Here is a 19,933-nt window from a genome sequence, read left to right as displayed (position 1 = left end):
TTTAGAAAATAATAGATGCAGTGTTAAATAAAATTTAATAGCTGCTGATTGGAGCAGCTGGTGGGTTAATTTATTCTGTAAGGCTCTTTGTATTACAAAAAATTCATTGGATTGCATATTTGTAGGCGAGAAAGCAGAAGGCTAAGTCACAGGGTTATTTTGGCTGTATGATAAATAAAGGGAGCTATTATACTATCACTATCTGGGGCGTAATTTTTTACAATAATACTCTCCACCTCACCATGCTGGTGCGTGCAATTAACCACAATTAGAGCCCAATTGCTCGCCTACTGCTAACAGCTGCCACTGCTAACAGGCTTCTCACACTGTGGTCAAGGCCATTTTTTCACTATAGTGCAAACAGCTATGGTAGGAGAAAGGTTAACCACCCTCCTTTGGTGAACGGCAGAAGTCTCCCTCAGACACTCTGTCTGCCAACTGCTTCATTTACTAGCAGCTGTTTTCTTCCCCATTGTCAAGAGGATAACTGAAACAAAAATCATTGTTCTTTGGGCAAACTGCATACTAGATAGCAAGCTCCGAGGGATATTATTGAATCGCAAAGGCATTTGATAGTATTAGAACCAACCACAGGTTCCACTTCTGCTGATGCACAGAATTTTGAGCAATTAGTCACTGGATTAAGTTCAGTATTTATAACCTCCTGAGTCATAGCCGTTAGGCCACAAAGTTGGGAAACAAAGAAAGGTTGCTGTTGTTGTTTTTTAAAAAAGACTCTTGTTCAGGGTTTATTTGAATATGCTTCCATTTTATTCCAGTAGCTATTGCAATTTCCTGGCTTGGTTTTCATCCAGAATTTGGAGAAACATTAAAATTATACGTAAAGAGTGGGCAAGAGTTTGAGAAGAGGATGGGCGGTGCTGAGGAATGTCCTTGGGATGGAGAACGGTCCTGACTTCTGTCACAGCCTTCTGGTGAGTGAGGTGAACTTCACATGTGGAGAAATTGTTGTTACAAGTGAGCAGAATGCCTACCCCAATGCAGCAGTTAAACAGCATTATAAGTAGTATGAAATAATTTTTTTAAATGGCATTTGAAACAGACCACTGTAGCCATCTTATCAAATTCAGGAGTCCACCTATAACAATATATCTGAGCTTTCACATGACGTAAAAGCCACTTCTGGAAAACCAACGGAATGGAACACATGCTCAGCACTCATTTCCATGTATTTTGATTCCAGATAAAATCCATTTATAGCCCCCTTAGCCCAGAAAATTACAAGAGTAAAGTGACAGAATTTGGGGCGGTACCTTAGCATACGGTTCTTTCCTGCTCTTTTCAGGGGGGAACAGAAGCACACACATGTGGAAAGGATGGGGGAGTAGTGATACTGTCCAATGGATGACATTCATTGTTGTGTCTCACCACCATGCCCACATATGAATGAAATTTAGAGCAATATGATGGTATATCAGTCAAAAAGCCGCAATTCCATAACACAACAGGTACTGCAATGTGAAAACAGGACAGAAATGCTAGCAGGAAAACTAACAAGGTATTTCCATGTTTGAATGCACCGTACCAGTGGTGGCAGTGAATACAGGTGTCTGGAGGCCTTGCTGGGCCCCTCCAGACTGGTGGGGGGTTTTGCAGGCATATTTGCTTCAAGGTCATTAATGTAATGCTATTAGTGGTGGATTTATTCCACGCTGCCCACACACCATTCTGCTTTATCTGGAGGGGTATCCTTGCACTATAGTGCATCAAAAGAGGGACAACCAAACAACCTGCCCACCTTGCAGAACATTTATGGTATGGGTATTTAAAGGATTTCGGTGGGGAGCTGTGAGTCATGCACCCACAGAAAATGAAGCAGTATGTCTGCTCCAAAACCTCAGCAGGTGTAAACAATATCAAAAGCAGGATTACGTATAACTGCCCCAATAACACCACAAGCACAAATACTTATGAATGCATAACAACAATAAAGAGAAGTCTGAAGGGATTCATTATGAGTCCCCCACCTCGGCCTGGAAGATACTTGCTTTTTCCAGACGCCACAACAGAAAACACTATTTTTGCAACTGACTACCTTCCCATAAAAGCACTTTATGGAGAATGCGAGAAACCTACACCTGGCACAATATATTCTGCTGCCTGAGGCAGACAAAATACCCCCCCCCCCCGTCCTGCTATCTGCATATAGAAGCCACTAAGACTTGTGAACTGAAGCTGATGTGACAACATTCTCCACTTTATCTGAGGACACCAGGCTAGGTCATGGGACGCAGGACAGGTGGCACATGAACCTTTGCCCTCCAGCATCTCCTGACCCCCAATATCTCCCACCAGGGCCCATCACACTCACTCAGGTGTGGAGAACCTCTGGTCCTCCAGATGTTGTTGAACTACCACTCACATCAGCCCAGCAAGCAAGGAGGGCCAAAGTTTCCCCATACCCTACTCAAACTAATGGGAGGCCCATCTCCCTGTCCCTGAGAAACCACCACTGCAGTCGGCTGTTAATATGGTGAAATGTACAGTATATCAATCTTACTGTAACAAAGAGCTCCCCTTGCATCTTGCTACAAAAGGAAAGGTGGCAGAGGGAAGCTTCACACATATTGTGTGAGTGACATTTCAGGATTCTGGCAACATGACCTATTACAGACAACCACAAAACTTCAGACGGAAGGCAATTAGACAGGAGACATTTATGCTTGTTGCAACATTCTGGTGAAACAAAACAGGTGAAAAGGGGGTGGTTTTATCTTAAGAAGACCATTATCTCCTCAGCTTACTTAAATACACCCCTGTGTTTTTGCTATTTAAAATAAGAGAAAAAACAGTTTGTGTGTTAGTGGAAGGAAATGGATGCAAGTTTTGAACACATCAATTCCCAGTGGAATTTTCTTATCTGTGATTTAAATTGTGACTACTAAAATTACGACTACTAATCATATGCGTGTTTACTCGGAAGTCTCATTGATTTCAGTAGGACTTACTCCCTAGTTAGTGTGCACAGGATTGCTGATGAATGGGTGCAAGCTTTTACATGTATGGCACCCAACATCCTTCCTCCAGTATCCCTTCCATTGGCAGGTGGGCCAGTGTGGATCTAACCCAATATTCTGTACTAGATGGGCCCTTAGTCCAGGCAGGCTCTTCTTATATGTGCTGAAGAAATATAATACAGGGGTACTTTGGGTTACAGACGCTTCAGGTTACATACTCTGCTAACCCAGAAATAATACTTCGGGTTAAGAACTTTGCTTCAGGATGAGAACAGAAATTGCGTGGTGGCGGTGCGGCGGCATCAGTGGGAGGCCCCATTAGCTAAAGTGGTACCTCAGGTTAAGAACAGTTTCAGGTTAAGAACGGACCTTCAGAATGAAGTTCTTAACCCGAGGTACCACTGTAACAACAACAACAATAATTTTATTATTTATGTCTATTATTATTATTATTATTATTATTATTATTATTATTATTATTATCCATATTCACCATGATAAGGCAAGACCTGATTTTGACAGCTTTTTGAAGCCCAAAAACACAATGTTTCTCTGGGGAATCTAGTTTATAATATTTGTGAAACTGGCTTCTGGTTCCTGTCCATGGCGATGGCTCTCTCAACATCGGCGAGAGGCACAGGCTGAAATAAAGGGGATAGAAGGAGTTAAACCATCCCCTATAAACCTCTCCGGGTACGGGAGGTACTGGCGACCCACAGTTGCCTCAATGGCTCGCCCCCGCATGGATTAGAGGGGGGACAGGTGGAGGCGCTGAGTGCTACGCACTTTGCCTGATGCGAACCCCCCAAATGGCCATTGGATGTGGAGGTTCTCCTTATAATTGGGTTTTAATTGGCATTAAGAATAGGCACACACCGGAGGAGATGGATATTATAACTGCGAACAATCAGCTGCATGGAACTGAGGTTTCAAATTGGGAGAAGATTCTATCTTGAGTTGGAGGTGGATGGAGGAGAGGGGGGCTCTCTGCTACGTTTTATGGGAATTTTTACATTTATGATTTGGCAACCCTCCCCTAATATTGAATTTTAAGATATACAAGCGAGGATGGTTTGATGTACGCTGTAACACAGGGATTTAAAAGATGATGTAAAGCTGCTTGTGGCTTGAAAGGAGTCAAGGGGGGGAGAGTGTGGTTGTTTTGTTTGGAAGGATGTTGCTGGGAATTAAGAGCCTACGCCCCCCACCCCTAAAAAAAAGACTGAAAGAGATCGTGGAGATGTTGAGATATAACCTTTTCTCCCTTCTTTAAAGCAAAATGCTATGGTAGTGGCAAAAGGAAAGTGGCGTGAGGGGTTTTTGGGTGTTGGAAGAGGAATGGCGCTGTCTTCCCTTCTGGAAGAAGAAATGGCAAATCTCTGGAACTTGTCGATTTGGTGCCAGTGGGAGGGAGGGATCTGCTGTTGTCGATTTGGAACTGCTTGAGTATTATGGGAAAGAGCTGAGCAGGAGAAAGAAGAGGGCTTAACCTTGAAGTTGCAGCTCCGCCCCAACCAAGCTGGAATAATACAACAGTGGGAATAAGGAGATAGCCCCAAATGCTACAGGATAAAGGAAAACATCAGAGAGACATATAAGGCCAGGAGACTAACAACTGACTTTTGGATGTGGCACACACAGGATGAAAAGGAAAAAGCTATGGTTCCTCACTTGAAGCGTTTTTGGAGGGAAGTTAAATAATATAAAAACACAAATAGAAATCATTAAGAGTGCAGCTGTTAATTATGTGATAATTTTGAAAACGGAATAGAATAGAGATAAATAAGAATATGAAACACAGTAATATTAGATCATAAAGGCCCATCAAGAACAGTGCACACAAAGCCTCTTGACAAAATTGTTTTAATTTGGAACTGATTTTTGTAATTGTGTTTATATTGAAAATCAAATTTAAAAATTGGCATAATAATAATATTTGTGAAAATATTTTAAAGGTTTTCACTGTAAGGAGCAATAAATTATGTGACAAATATAACATTGTTAGCCAAACCTTGAGGTGCCAATAATGCACCAGTAATCAGCAATTATTAAGTACATACAATTGTTTCACTAAAGCATTTCACTGTTGTCTAATCAGTAAAAACCTGTCTAAGAAAACCCTTCACCTAACCACAAAGAGACAATCTGCATGGACTGGGGTGTTTAAATGAAATATCACTTTATGAGAACAAAGGGAACCCGACTTGAAAACAGCCAAGTCATAAACCGATGTGTTGCTCAGCGAAATAATAGAAGCTTTCATTCACGACATCAAACATCAGCACTTTTATATTAAACCAACAGCTGAACTCAGTCTGAACCACAGCTCAGCCTCAGAAGCTGATATTAAGTGCCAGGATTGGCCTGGGAAGTGTGAAGAAAAAGCAAGTGCAGAAATTAGGCTTTTCAGCCTATCTTCTTGGAAACTGAGCACTTGCCTGAGCTTAGCAAATACCACAAAATTTCAACAGGCAGCAGTTCTGCCAATAAGTCTGTGCTTCTCTGAGTAAGGAAGTTGACGAATGTTTCTTTGTTACTCTCATCTACTGTGAAAAGAGTAAGGTCCTTCCCGGCAAACAGTGACAAAAGGGTTTTTGTCTGAGCACTAAAGTAGCAGTAGCCCAGGTCCAAGGTTGGCAACATCCTGCCCGTACCCAGTGGATCGGTGAGAGGAGGTGGATGTTCTCTGCGACAGAGTGATGGAGAGTCATTGCCGTGCAGTGGTTAGTGTGTTGAATTAGGATGCAGGAGACCAGAGTTTGAATCCTTACTCAGCCACGACTGTGGGTCACTCACTTGGGGCATGTTCACACTTCCGCTTGTACCATTACAGTCAGGGTGGATTTGATTTAAATCACTAGTCAGTAAGACTTGATTGAAATCATTTTTTTTACAGAAAGACTCATTCTGACTGGTATAATCTTAATATTTACAACCAGAGGAAGGTTTCATTTTTGGAATAATAAACGTTCAGAGTAGTTTTTACAGTTATATCAAAAATTACTGATTTGGTTATACTATTAGAAATACATAGACAGATAATTACGAAATTATTGTGGGGTTTAATAAGCTAACTGTTTATATTTGGACAACTTTTCTGCTGTACTTTAATCATTTCCTTAATAACAATTTAAACAATTTATTTAACTAAAACAGTAACATTATAGCATATGTATCCATGTTTGTTAACTGATGTGGTTAAACGGTGTTGTTGTTGTTTTAAAAAACTTAGACTGAGTTTTAGCACACATGAAAAACTTAGAACAAATCCTTATTTCCTGATGAATAGCCTTTGGACTATAATGTAACTTAAACAGAAAACTGTATTTGGAAAAATTTTCCCCCAAAGGCATTTTATTTTAAAAATCTGATTTAAATAAAAATAAATAAATAAATTTTTAAAAAATCGTTTTTTTATTTATTTTAAAAATCATTGATTTTTATCCACCCTGATTACAGTACTAGAAAGCATGAGTGCCAGTGACAAACTCAGTGGGGAAACTCCAGAAGCTTATGGCAGCAGTTGCTCTGGAGGAAGAAGAATTAGGTTGCACACACGAAGCATGGAAATACGGCTGTTTGGATCGTGGTCCATTCCTGCACGGACTCCTGGCCTGCTGTTTATGGCTTGGGAGGGGGCAGGAAACCTCAGGAACATTCAAGATCAATATGCTTGCCTGCTCCTTTGGATCGCAACTGCTTCTATTCAGAATTCCGGTCTGCTATTTTTTTTGGGGGGGGGGGGGTGAGATGCAAAGAGGGTCTCAAGGCAGCCACCACGGCACTGCGCACAGGCAGTCAGCACGAGCACAGATCCGTTTCCTTTGCCTTCCCCTGAATTGAACTGGCTATTCTGGTTTTAGGTACATAGCAGAACTATGTTTTGCCTTTTAACAAAAGGGGGGTGGGGAATGTCACGGTTTCAGCAGGAGAACACATGTTACATTTCATGACATCAGGCAGTTAAAATGTATAGCTAGCACATACAGTGCTCTCACCAGAACTATTCTGGATTTGCATCAGACAGAACTGCGAGTACAAAATGTCCCAGCTCTTGTAAAAATGTGGGTGAGATAATATTGCTATCGGAACCTTAACTATTGCCTTTCTTGATGGCGGCTGCTGCTGCTGCTGCTGAGCTAATAATCCCAACATTCCACTGAAGGAGTGTTCAGTCAGTGCTTGATCATAAACAGGAAAGGAATGAAGGGGGGGCAACCCCAACCTTAGGCTTTATGAAAGATGCAGGTCATTGACCTTACAAATCGCGACAAAATTAATTTGGCACGGCATGCCGCTTCTGCCTTTTTAACTATGCCCTGTGGAATTTGAGCACCTGATATTACTTAAGCTCTACAAAGCAAAAGGCTTTTGCCAGCACAAACAGCTCAGGCATGTGTGGACAGAGCCAGTCATTCAATTTTGGGGAGTCTGAGGAGAGAATGGCTGGGCGTCTCCTTTCTCCCACCACAGAAAGAGCAGGGGTGTTTCGAGGTGATGGCGCTGAGGGATTATGTCGCCATCTTCCACAAGTAGCAACAGAGTCGCCGCTCACACTGTTTGCCTCAATACGGAATAGACAGGAGGGTGAAGGAGGAATACAGTGATTTCATCAGTACATGCTGGTCTATGGAACACCAGCCTATAAACCTTGGGTGAACTGACATGCACTGTGCAATGGGATGGAATGGGATAGTTTGCTGGCGTACATTATGCCTTGCCCAAAGATGTGGCTGATTACTCTGGGCTTTTAGTGTTCAAATAATAATTAGCTGTGTACACACTCCAGTTTACTCTGCATCCAGCACTGCATCCCAATGCTGGTTTGGGAATTGGCGTGCACACGACATTAGCCACAATCCACATCTATACTGTGATTTCTTATGAAATACTGTGTTTTGAGGTGTGTGTCTCCCCGCAAACCAGATTCTATCAGAATTGAAGAAAAGAATGGCATAGCCACGTTTTAAGCTGGTAATGTGTACGCAGCCTTCCCCCCAAAGCAAGGCTTTTGAATCGCAAGTACATACCGTGGTGTCTACAGCGGTGACCTTCTTGGTGGGTATATGTTTCGGGGTGGGTTCCTTTGCGCAGACCAACACACAGCCCTCGGGACCCAAAGTTACAATGGCTGTTTTACAGCCTCTCTCGAGCAGGATCCGTCCCACACGCCCAGCATCTTCAACATTGCCAACTGGGATTCCCGTTAAAAGTTCTGCCTAGGGGAAAAGGTTGAAACAACACAAAACCCACATTAGCTCGGCGGGGGGGTTAAGCAAAAACATCAATTTATTTCAAGAATACTAGATATGTGAAACAGATATGTAGTATTTGCTACTATTAAATGCATTGAGAGTCAATGGTGTGTACCAGGAAATATAGTGGGAGGTGTAATAAATCCCTTTGAAAGCACACGATTGACCACTCAGCCCTTATTTTATTATATCCACAAATGAGGTATCGTACTGATGTACCAGATTCAGAGTAGTGGGCTGAAGAATAACATAATAACTATTGTAATAACCTCTACAAATAATTAATTCAGGGCTCTGGCATTCAGCCAAACCCAGTTTCCTGATTTCTGTATGATAAAGGTAAAGGTAAAGGTACCCCTGCCCGTACGGGCCAGTCTTGACAGACTCTGGGGTTGTGCGCCCATCTCACTTAAGAGGCCAGGGGCCAGCGCTGTCCGGAGACACTTCCGGGTCACATGGCCAGTGTGACAAAGCTGCATCTGGCGAGCCAGAGCCACACACGGAAACGCCGTTTATCTTCCCGCTATAAAGCGGTCCCTATTTATCTACTTGCACCTGGGGGTGCTTTCGAACTGCTAGGTTGGCAGGCGCTGGGACCGAGCAACGGGAGTGCACCCCGCCGCGGGGATTCGAACCGCCGACCTTTCGATCGGCAAGCTCTAGGCGCTGAGGCTTTTACCCACAGCGCCACCCACGTCCCTTCTGTATGATACACATGCTCAAAAGCACATTTTTGAAAAATTAATACATTAAACAAGCAACATTTTTAGGTGCACATAAAAAACCCACCCTAGTAAAATGTGTGAAGTGGCCAACTGCGTGCTGTGCCCGTAACGGGGATTCCACCATGAGCTTCCCTTGTTCAAGGGAGGTAAATGATTTTCCATTGCTTTACCCGAGGAGCTGCTTTGAAGAACCACCTCTAAGAAAACCATTGTTGGGGTTCCCTCTTGTTCCTTCCCCATTTTCCTTGGGAGTAGACCCTATGTAAAGCAATGGGGGGGGGGGAGGTCTGTGTTGCTTTGTGCAGGAGGTTGTTTGGAAGGGCTTTCCTAGGGGGAAATGAAGGAGTTTGGATTGGTTTGGGAAATAACCATGCTTTCCCTTGGGGGGGGGGGGAGGGAAGGCTTGGTTCATTTATAAGCCAATCCAATGTGCGTGTGTGAGAGAGAGACAGGGAGGGAGAGAGAGAAGTTTTGGAATATATAACCAGGCAGAGGGCCTTCTCGGTAGTGGCGCCCACCCTGTAGAACGCCCTCCCATCAGACGTCAAGGAAATAAACAACTATCCGACTTTTAGAAGACATCTGAAGGCAGCCCTGTTTAGGGAAGTTTTTCATGTTTGAAGTTTTATTCTGTTTTTACGGTTCTGTTGAAAGCCGCCCAGAGTGGCTGGGGAGACCCAGCCAGATGGGCAGGGTAGAAATAATAAATTGTGTTGTTGTTGTTACACACACACACACACACACACACACACACGGAGCTGAACCTGGGGCCACACTCTTGAGAAGTGTCCAAGTTGCTTTTAAGCAGAGGGTGGATGGCCATCTGTCATGGATGCTTTAGCTGAGATTCCTGCATTGCAGGGGGTTGGACTAGATGACCCTTGGGGTCCCTTCAAACTCTAAGACTCTATGATTCTGTCTCCTAAGGAGAGTCCACTGCTCAGTCTTTTCCACCATCAAATGCCACCTACTGTTAGCAAGTTTCTCCTAGTGCCTTGCCAAAGTTTGGCTCCTTAATAATTTCCACCGTTTCATTCTAGTCTAGAGATGAAACCCTGTAGCATTGCCCCTAGCCCCTCTCAACCTTCCCCCAAAGTGGGGCGCATGCTACAATGCCACAATGAGGCAATACCACAACGAGGTCCTTGAAGGAAGGGCAGGTTAGAAGATGCAAATACATATGCACCACACCCTGTTGATTGCATGGATTGTGATAGTACCTAGTTTAGAACAGAACACTGTGTTATTGCTTTAATCCCAGAGAGCGCCCACAGTCCTTGAATGTTATTGTCTGGCCCTCCTTCTGTGCTGCACAGTATACAAAGGTGGTTGCGGACCGATTAGGCAAATACAGATGCCTTTAGGAGTTTCTGCTGCGTCTGCCATCTGCAAAGAGTTGCCTCCAGCTGTATGTGCAACAATTGTGATGCAGCTGAGATACAGAGGGAGAGGGGGGAAATGAGGACACCGCAAGGCAGGCCAGGAGTCAATTTCCCGCAAAGGTAACAGACACTAGACAGATGCTACGTGCCAAAAGTTAAAATGTACCACGAAGTGTCAATTGTGAAATTAAATATAAAACTGCTGGGCTGTGTTGGAAAGTTCCTCCCTCCAATAAAATCACTTTTTTTATAAAAAAAAATACAATTGGAGGAAATAACTAATGGCTGCTCTAAAAAAGAAAACGAAGACACAATAGCAGGAGACCAAGGAGGATATTTTTAAAGAGCTTTCTACATAAGACCAAGGGAAAGAGATTCTTCCCTCTGGCTCCTACCCCCACATTTTGCAAAAAGGCATAAAACACTCACAGAGAGATGAGGAAATGACCAAATTACTTGTATTGTAAATCTACAAGTCTATATAGTCAATGTAGTGCCCTCAGATGTTGTTGGGCTACAGGTCCCATCATCCCTGACCATTAGCCATGCTGGCTGAGGTTGATGGGAGTTGGAGTCCGGCAACATCTGTAAGCCCCCCCCCCCGTATCTACAGGTAATGCTGCTGCTGCAGAACCAAGTGCCTAAGCAGAAAATGCAGAAATGCAGAATTCAACAGCTTAAAGATATGCAAGCTCACATTCTGCAGAAATGAATTTCTAAGGTGTGACTCCTTATTTCATTGTACCCACTCCAAACTGTCACACCTTTAGAAACATGACCAGGCACGTCTACTACGGAAAATGCAAAAATGGCAATGCATCTTCCATAACGTGGAAAATGCAAAAATAGCATTGCGCCACCCAGCCCCAGCCCGTTTTGCTCAGCAAAGTCCCATCCATTGTTGGGATTTTTCACTTGCCGTTAGGTCCACATTACGGGTGGTGGTGGTGGTGTAAAGACTACACTACTGTACAGAGACTGAGCTTACATTTGTTGCTCTGACCACCTTTGTCTCTGGCTTCACCTACCACTGTAAAATGGCCCTGGGGTGGCTTCCCTGAAAGGAATATGGCCCTCAGGCAAAACCAGCATGAGTTTGACCAAACTGCGGGAGGTAGTGGAGGACAGAGGTGCCTGGCGTGCTCTGGTCCATGGGGTCACAAAGAGTCGGACACGACTAAACGACTAAACAACAACAACAACCCCTGAGCTTAAAGCAACAAAAACATAGGAGCCAAATCCTAGGGGCCGAGGGGGATTTGGTCCTCCCAATAAAATATTTGAGGGGGCTGCCCCCCCCCCAAGTGGATAGGCATTGTCATTCAAATGATTTGTGTGTGAACAGCGTCTTATGATTGATTATGCAGGGCGGGGCTTACCTCCGCTCCCCCATATTTTATTCAAGTTGGCACCCCTGAACAGAAGCGAGATGGGCAGGGGGCAGGTTTGGGCTTCCCTCCTCTGCATGTTTTTTGTGTAAATGATAGCACACACACACCCCTTATATGTGAATGCAACAAATGCATTCAGTAACATACACATGGCTGGCCCTGCACATCTGAGATTGGGGTTTTTTCCTGGAATAACTCTCTAAAGTGCCAAGGACATTATAAATGCAACACCTACAACCATTTCCCTTCAAGTCTGAAATCACTTAGTGGCACACAACCTTAGGGTTTTGGCTTCCACAGGACCAACATTTGATATACTTATTCTGCAATTCTTTTATTAGAAGAATTAGAAAGAACAGAGAACCAGCACATTCCTGGGCAAACCTCAGGGATTAGGCTCTGCTGCATCTGGTGCACAGCGAATTAACAAGCCAGTTTCAACAGGCTTGATCTTTCTGGGAAAAGTCGGGGGGGGGGGGGGGACGACCAAACTACCAGCTAAGCAAAAAATCAGGAACTGATAATCTTGCAAGATGCATTCTCAGTATTTTGCACACGAACCACATACAAAGAAGTAGAAGCTGCACAAATAAAAGTTTATTAAAGCAATGAAAAATATGTATCTGAAACCACAGCTTGTGAAATATCCTTTGTGGTAGATAGCCCACTGATATTATACCCCTGTTTTTTTGCTCCATTCTAGCACAATTCAGAATGAACAAAATGTTTCACAATACCAAGTATTTGTGGTTGTCAAAGCATCCACAAGTGTTTGGTGGATGTGCTTCCATCCAACAGATATTTGGAGGATGCAGCCCATGTGGCAGGGTTTGCAGCAACTTGGGGTACTTCCAAGGCTTTGCAAAGTCACAGACTAGTTTTATGCCTCTGCTGCCGAGAAGATAAATAACAGAAACTTCCTGTCTGATCCCATAACTGTTATCAGCCAATCATAAATGGACGATTACAAGCACACAGTATGAATTATTAAGGAACCTGGCAGAAACTTCACAGCTCATGTTGACAATGGGGCATAAATTTCCACTTCCCTTTGAAGTAGGTGGCTAGTCAGTGCAAAAAGTTGGACGGGTGTTAATTGTGATGAGCTCTGAATTCTTTTTTCCTTTAGAAATATTTCAAGATGATGATTGGCAGCTATTCTGCCCCCTACACCCACAAACCCACACACCCTATACTGCTGTGTTCTGTATGGTCAAGCTTCATCTGTTCCAATACAGGTAATAATTTTACTAAATTATCTATAAACCCTGCTATGTGGGATCTTTCACCTCTCAATATGATGGCCCTCAATGGGAGAAAACCTGGTATGAGACATGGCACTGTTCTTTTTCATCTTTGGGACCATGTGGATGCATGAAAACTATATGGACACAGAGGTGGGCTTTGATCAGGCAGACCTGCAAGCATGCCCCATCTCTGCCACAGGCTGACTGTGTGGACATCTAGACATGATGCAAGACGACAAAAACTAGACTGCAAATGTCAAGAGTGGAGTTGGATATAGCTGAGTAAGTTCAGCAAGGCAGTGCATTGGATCTATAGTTTATTGTTTACGAGCCCATATTCAAAGCATGTTTACCCTGCTCTTCGGTGAAAAAGGCTCCCAAATCAAGTTGCAGAGCAACTTTTAAAAAAGGCAGTCCCTGCCCTCAGCCTTACAATTTAAGGACACAACACAAAGGGGGGGGGGGAGGATGGGTTGGGAGAAGGAAAGACACAGTAGAAAAGGGAAAAGAGGAGAAGTGGGAAGTACCAGTTCTTATAGTTACAGTTCTTATAATGGTGGCTGGCTTGCTGGCATGGAAAAAATTCAGGTAGTCTGCTAGCACTGGGCACTGCAAGGTGACACATGGAGGAGAAGACAACAGAATAGCCCTGCTTTCCTTCTCTTTCTTTCTTGCAGTCTGATGGAATCACCCAGGTTTATACACTGTGCTCTCCTAGACCCTCCAACGCTCCGCAGATGAAAATAGGGACATTTCTCCTTCCCTCCCAACTGATCCTCCCCGACCCCCCCATTTTTGCCACCCTCCAACAGAGCATTTTCTATCAGAAGGGCAACACCATGGGGACACAGCACTCATACCCTGCACCACCCTGAGAAAATCACTTAATCCTCTTATTTTATTCCTGTAATTCTGAACCATGATTATACATTACAAACCCAGCCATTGGACAAAGCTTTCAGAGTGGAAGTATGAACTGTATGTTTATTTCCTCTTTGGTATGCCACTACAAGGGACGCCGGTGGCGCTGTGGGTAAAACCTCAGTGCCTAGGACTTGCCGATCGTACGGTCAGCGGTTCGAATCCCCGCGGCGGGGTGAGCTCCCGTCGTTCGGTCCCAGCTCCTGCCCACCTAGCAGTTCGAAAGCACTCTTAAGTGCAAGTAGATAAATAGGTACCACTTTATAGCGGGAAGGTAAATGGCGTTTCCATGTGCTGTGCTGGTGCTGGCTCGCCAGAGCAGCTTCGTCACGCTGGCCATGTGACCCGGAAGTGTCCTTGGACGGCGCTGGCTCACGGCCTCTAGAGCGAGATGAGCACGCAACCCTAGAGTCGGACACGACTGGCCCGTACGGGCAGGGGTACCTTTACCTTATGCCACTACAACCAGTGAGATGGAGACCTTTTGTGGGGGGGGGGGGAGATTATCAGTTCTGTTTGAGGTGATATCCAGCCCATTCCAAGTAAAGCCAGCATTGTACAACACAGCATTTTCAGAATCTGAACCAATCACTTGCATTCAAATGCAGAAAAGATGGTGCAGAAAACAGATTTAAAAAGTTGCATTGGTCCAGAGTGACTAAAGTCATGGTGATGACATGTATTTACCTCAGTTTCATTGCAGCAGATGATGTCAGAATAGGTATAAAATCGTGGATCTAGGTCAGCGACGGCTGGAGCAGGATTAAATAAAGTCTTCACTGTAAGAAAATGGAAAATGTCTAAATCAATGGCACATGATGCTTGAATATGAATAATTGGGCAGAATCCAGCAAAAACTCTGTGTTGTTATGGCGAAGGCACTTTCAGCTCCACTTTCCCCACCAAGATATATAAATTACTTGCAGACCCACAAATCTTCAGGAAAATATCCTACTTTCTCATGTTAGAAAAAAAAATGCAACTCCGATTCACAATAAATAATAATGGTTTCGTTAACCATCTTTGTTAGAATATTAAAGCCCTGATTATCATGCCACTATCATCAAAGTGAGAAAAGAAGAATTAATTAGCAAAATGAAAGCTCTGCTGAATTCAGAAAACAGAAAGTTGAGTTACTGCTAATTTGTTTAATATTTTTATAAGATATTCCATCTAAGAATCACAAGGCTGTTTGCTGCTTTTAATTTGAAAATCAAAGGTGCATGGAAACTCACTCAGCTAATGGAAGTACCAAATACAGAATCCGGCTTGTCTTTAACATCCTGTGCCCTGTCAGCCTTCCATATAAAACAAACCCTCTTCCATATTAGAAATGTAATTCACTGAACATGATTCTGGTTATCCTAACGTTTACCTATTGCAGCAGGAATACTTCCAATGCGGAACATGGAAGGAAATGAAGCTCATACAGCAGAAATGGCAGCAGCTCATTGCCAGCATGTGCCTCAGTAAATAAGCAGCCTGCCTCATCCCACAGAATCTCTGATGCTTGGCCCAACCAAGGCTACCCGCTCAGCTAGCTGTTGCACCTAGATCCTTCCTCAAAACCGAGGTCACACTTAATCCCTTTAAGTTGATTGTCTGAGCCTCTGTAAAAGTAAATATGGGAAACAGAAGCACACAGTGCTCCTGCAGCACTCCCTAGTGCACTGCGTATAAGCTAAAGATGGGCTCAAATTCTCATGTTTTCTGATGATCAAGTGCCAGCAAGCGGAAAAGATGCACTTCAATCTTTGTTGAGCTGGAAAAAAAAAAAGATTTTAATTGTTTTGAGGGGCAAGGGAGAGGGACTTGCAATTTGATTTCAAGACACCATAGCTGTATCCTCCTCCTTTCCATAAACTTTCTGCCAATGTGACAAGCAAGGTTGGCAGTCCTAGCGCAGTCAGAGGCCATTTCTCCTCAGTGTGCCTCTGTGAGAGGATGCCTTGTAACAACCTTCCAGCGGCATTGTTGGAGGGCAGGGGGGTGGTTGTTCAATGGGGCAGCCACTCCTCTCTCCCAGCAATGCCTTTGGAAGGGTGCTATGTTGTAAAGTAGCACCCCCCTCACAGAGGCACAGCGAGGGAACTGACCCCGGATCATGGTAGCAGCACCCAGCAAAATGGTTATTTAAGAAAGGGGAAATGGAGGGGGGAGATTTGCCTAAACTATGCAGAAACTAAAATGTAAACACTGGAAATGAAGTAAGGTTTTTCATCACTCCATCCCTCAAAACGGTTGAGAGCACACTTTTGTAGTATGAGAAAGGAGCTGTGAAGATAGGGAGGCACTTTCTATCCCGTTAGAGTATAAGCAAATTAAAGGAAAGGAGCTGGAATATGTCCAAGACAGGTTGCAAAATGCACAGGAGGATAATCTGTACAGTAATAGAAAAGGCTGCTCAAGCGACTACCAGCAATCTAATGCAACAGGGCAACCAACTCCCTATATTCTGCTGACTGTGTGATGGTAGTTTGGCACAATGCTCTCTAGCCCCATCAAGACACGGTAGGGTGGAGAAGGCAAGCAAAGCAGCTTGCCACCTACTGTCTCCTGTTGCAATGATGCAAGCCTCTACTGTCAGGACTGCTGGCTTAGTCAGAGGGATGGCAATCTGAGGTCTACAGGCCACGTCAAGAGAGTCAAGGCCCATCCCTGTCTGCTTGTGGTGGCTTGCCTGCAAGCTGGTTTTCTTTGAAGCAAAGGGGGCAGGGGTCCACCCCTGGTGAGGGAGGGACAGCCTTAGCAGGTAGGACATGGGGTCATCCCCCCCATTGGTGGCCACATTGCTTCAGGGAGCTACATCCCGGTGGTGGGCAGGGCCAGAACCATCCCCTTTTATCTCTCTCTCTCTCTCCCTTTCTGCCACCTGCTTCTCTCTCTCCCTTGCAGTGGGCTACCTGGAGGGGGCACAGATCGCTCTTGCCTGAGATCTGAACTGACGGCTTGCAGAAGGCTTTCGAAATTAGACTGAAGGTGAAACCAGGGCCATAGGTAGCCCACCCCTGCCCTAGGGGCTTGAAAGTTCCTTCATTATATACCTTTAGGTGCCAGGCAAAAACATTCCTCTTCAACCTTTGGTTTATTGACACCCAATAAGAATGTGTTGGGGTGGTGGTTAATTGAGTTGTTCTTGTTCTTATTTTTATTATGTATTTTATATTGTGATTTTATCTTGCGAATCGCCCTGAGACTTGTGGGTATAAGGCAGTATAGCAATAATTATTATTTTTTTAAAAAAGCAGAATGGTGGGTGAATCAATGTTTTTGTTTAGGCACTTCTGAGAAAGCAGGGTCCATAAATGGGCGACTTCAGCTCTTCCATTTAACCACTCAAGCGAACAAGAAGAATAACATTGGAGTCAAGAGTGCTACAATCGCTTTGGCATGCTGGATTTAATGACCTGTCCGGGCACTGTGCCAGTCAAAACAGAGGCCAGCGCTTAGACAAAAGCTGCCACAGGGACCTTTAATGACTACTAGGAGGACAGTGAGACATCGGCAAGTGTAACACTGTCGGTTCGCAGCCTTGTAAAACGGGGGTAAGTGAATGGGGACAAGAGGGCTTACAACCGCAAGCTTCCGTTTCCTCACTTCCCCCTTTCTTTTGAGCATGGCATCTCGGTGTGCATCTGTTAAACACAAATAGTCTAGTGTGCTTCCTAACATAAACCCCTGCATTAAACATGCAGCATCTGCAGACTAAAGGAAAGGAAATGCCACTAACACACTCCAGCTGGGAGGGTGTTTAATACTGTGCAGTGTTAGCAAAGTGTTTATGGGGATGTGGTTATACAAGGCAGTTTGACATGTTTGTCCTGTCATCTAGGGCAGAGGTGGCCATAGATTTACTGGAGTACGGAGCACACTGTGACGAAAGATGGAACGGTTAGGATGGTTCTGATCTTCCAGTTACACAGTCTCTTGCCTTAACTTGCTAATGCCTTTCTTGCTCACATTCACCTAATAATTTTTTTATTTATTTTTGGTTTAACACGTGTGATGTAATGAAACACTTAATAATTTGCCCTTGCTGCTACAAAAAGAGCTCCTTCAACACTAATAAATTTATTATGGCACAACAAATTTATTATGGTCACTTCATAAGATGCACAAGGTTTTCACTCTAGCCTAGTGCAGGTGTGCACTGTTGAAACAAATGGGTTTTCTAAGCAAAAGATTACACAAACTTATGCATGTTTGCTCAGTGTAATTCAAATTGAATTCAATGAAGCATCCTCTGAGGTAAGTGGCTGTAGGACTGAAGTTTTAGGAACTTCTGGGGTAGCAAGTAAGGAGAACAAGAAGGGTGACTGTAGGCGAAAGCAACATTCAGAGGTGTGACTGCTGCAGTAAAGGGTCATGCAGAAGAATTTAGCCTCACTTTCCACAAAACATGGCTTATTGTTATGGATGAAGCAAAGATTGTGGTTTAAAACAAAATCTGGGCAATTTCTAAACAAGCCAACTACAAACCACGGGTTTCGAAGCTGGCTTAACTAACCAGTTTGTTTTAAACCCCAGCCTCTTGGGCAGTACATAATGACAAGAAGTGTTTTGCAGAAAGTGAAGCTATGTAATGGAGGAGGAAGAAAGGCAGGAGCATAAAAATCCGAGGCTTGCAATGGCTTCTTGCTGCTCGTGCACAGAACACTAAACCATGGTTTGACATCACCTTCCCAACTTATGTGCTCCAAATGTTTTCGGGCTAAAATTCCCATGGAGAATGATCAGGGATGATGGGAAATGGCAGTCCAAAAGATATGGAGGGCATCAGTTTGGGGAAGGCTCTGTGAACTTAGCCAGTGAGTATGTGCCTCTTATGACAATTAAGAGATGAACTTTGTCATGCCAATCAAATGAAATCATAGTTTCGCTCTTCTTTTCAAATCTGGCACAAGCTGCCAAACACACGTCACCTTCTTTTCCACTACTGAGTTTTAAAAATAGTCCTGAAGCCCTGCTGCCTTGAAAGGATATAAAAACATTTTAAAAGGGAGCAAATAATTAAGACAGATTATTAGATTACCTCCGCTGGTGTGTGCCATTTTCAGGGCTTCCAGAGAAATAGCTGGGGTTATTTCAAGTTGGCAGACCATGACTTTAGCGTTTGAGATGACGTGCGCAGCCCTCTTTAAGTCATCAGAATTCAAAAGCAAATTTGCTCCTGCAACAATGACGATAAAGTTTTCCCCTAAAAAACAAACGAATTCTGGTTTTTAAAATGTTTACAAGTAACCATGCAACCAGTCTCTTTCGCAAAGGGATGGATTCTACCCACATAGCTGTACATCTCCCCTTCGCTTCAATCGGAGCTTACACCTGGGGAACTTCATGCTACGTTGTCGTCCAAAATAATATTATGGTTTGAGCTTCCATAGGCTCAAGATGATTCATCAGATACATGAAGAACACTGGAGAGACACATCCTTAAGTCAACTGATTCCTAAGTGTCCATTAACGTTTGTCAAGAGGATGCTTCAACTGAAATTTGTTAGTGGAAAACTTTTTGGTCCTAATACAGAATGCCTGTCCCTATATATGAAAATGTGTGTGCGAGAGAGAGACTCACTTTCGCCTACCACTGGCACAAGACTCTCAAGAGCATTGGTCAAAGAGGAATACAACCCTAGGTTTAAAAAAGGATCTGCTCAAAGTTCTTCTAATAGGGGCCCTACAAGGCTGAGATGAAGCCAGCGTGGGGACAGAAATCATTCTGATGTGCTTTTATTTGTTTGCTTATTAAAAATATTTACATATCACTATTCCTAAAAAGTGTCAGAGCAGTTTACAACAATTATACACAAAATCATTCAATTAAAACTATATAAAATGTTGAAATCAGAAAATAGCCAACTATTATGGAAATATGTTATTCTTAATTGCCTGCTTAAACCTGACGGAATAGAAGAGTTTTCAACAGCTGGTTAAAAATTGAGACAGAAGGCACCTACTTAATGTTTCAGCATGTGTGTTTGTTTTTTAAAAAGAAAAAAGTACTCTGATGACTAGAACTTGCAAATAAGTGGAC

General features: G+C 43.6%; 1 protein-coding gene across 7 annotated transcripts in view; it reads right to left on the bottom strand.

Moving 5' to 3' along the window:
* Positions 1-19,933, bottom strand: part of RBKS (ribokinase) — a 64,892-nt gene that overhangs the window by 15,324 nt on the left and 29,635 nt on the right. For 6 of the 7 annotated variants that reach the window (XM_028724433.2, XM_028724441.2, XM_028724435.2 and 3 more), the window contains 3 exons: positions 18,932-19,096; positions 14,587-14,678; positions 8,009-8,197 (listed from right to left, as the gene is read on the bottom strand). In XM_028724433.2, coding sequence (XP_028580266.2) covers positions 8,009-8,197; positions 14,587-14,678; positions 18,932-19,096 — 446 coding nt within the window. Of the gene's footprint in view, positions 1-3,451; positions 5,665-8,008; positions 8,198-14,586; positions 14,679-18,931; positions 19,097-19,933 lie in introns of those variants that run through there. The other variant, XM_077925638.1, reaches the window with a different exon arrangement.

This window comes from Podarcis muralis, chromosome 3, assembly GCF_964188315.1.
Source record: "Podarcis muralis chromosome 3, rPodMur119.hap1.1, whole genome shotgun sequence".
Taxonomy (NCBI): Eukaryota; Metazoa; Chordata; class Lepidosauria; order Squamata; family Lacertidae; genus Podarcis; species Podarcis muralis.
Note: the sequence above shows the minus strand (reverse complement) of the source record. Positions and strands in the feature narration are given on the sequence as shown.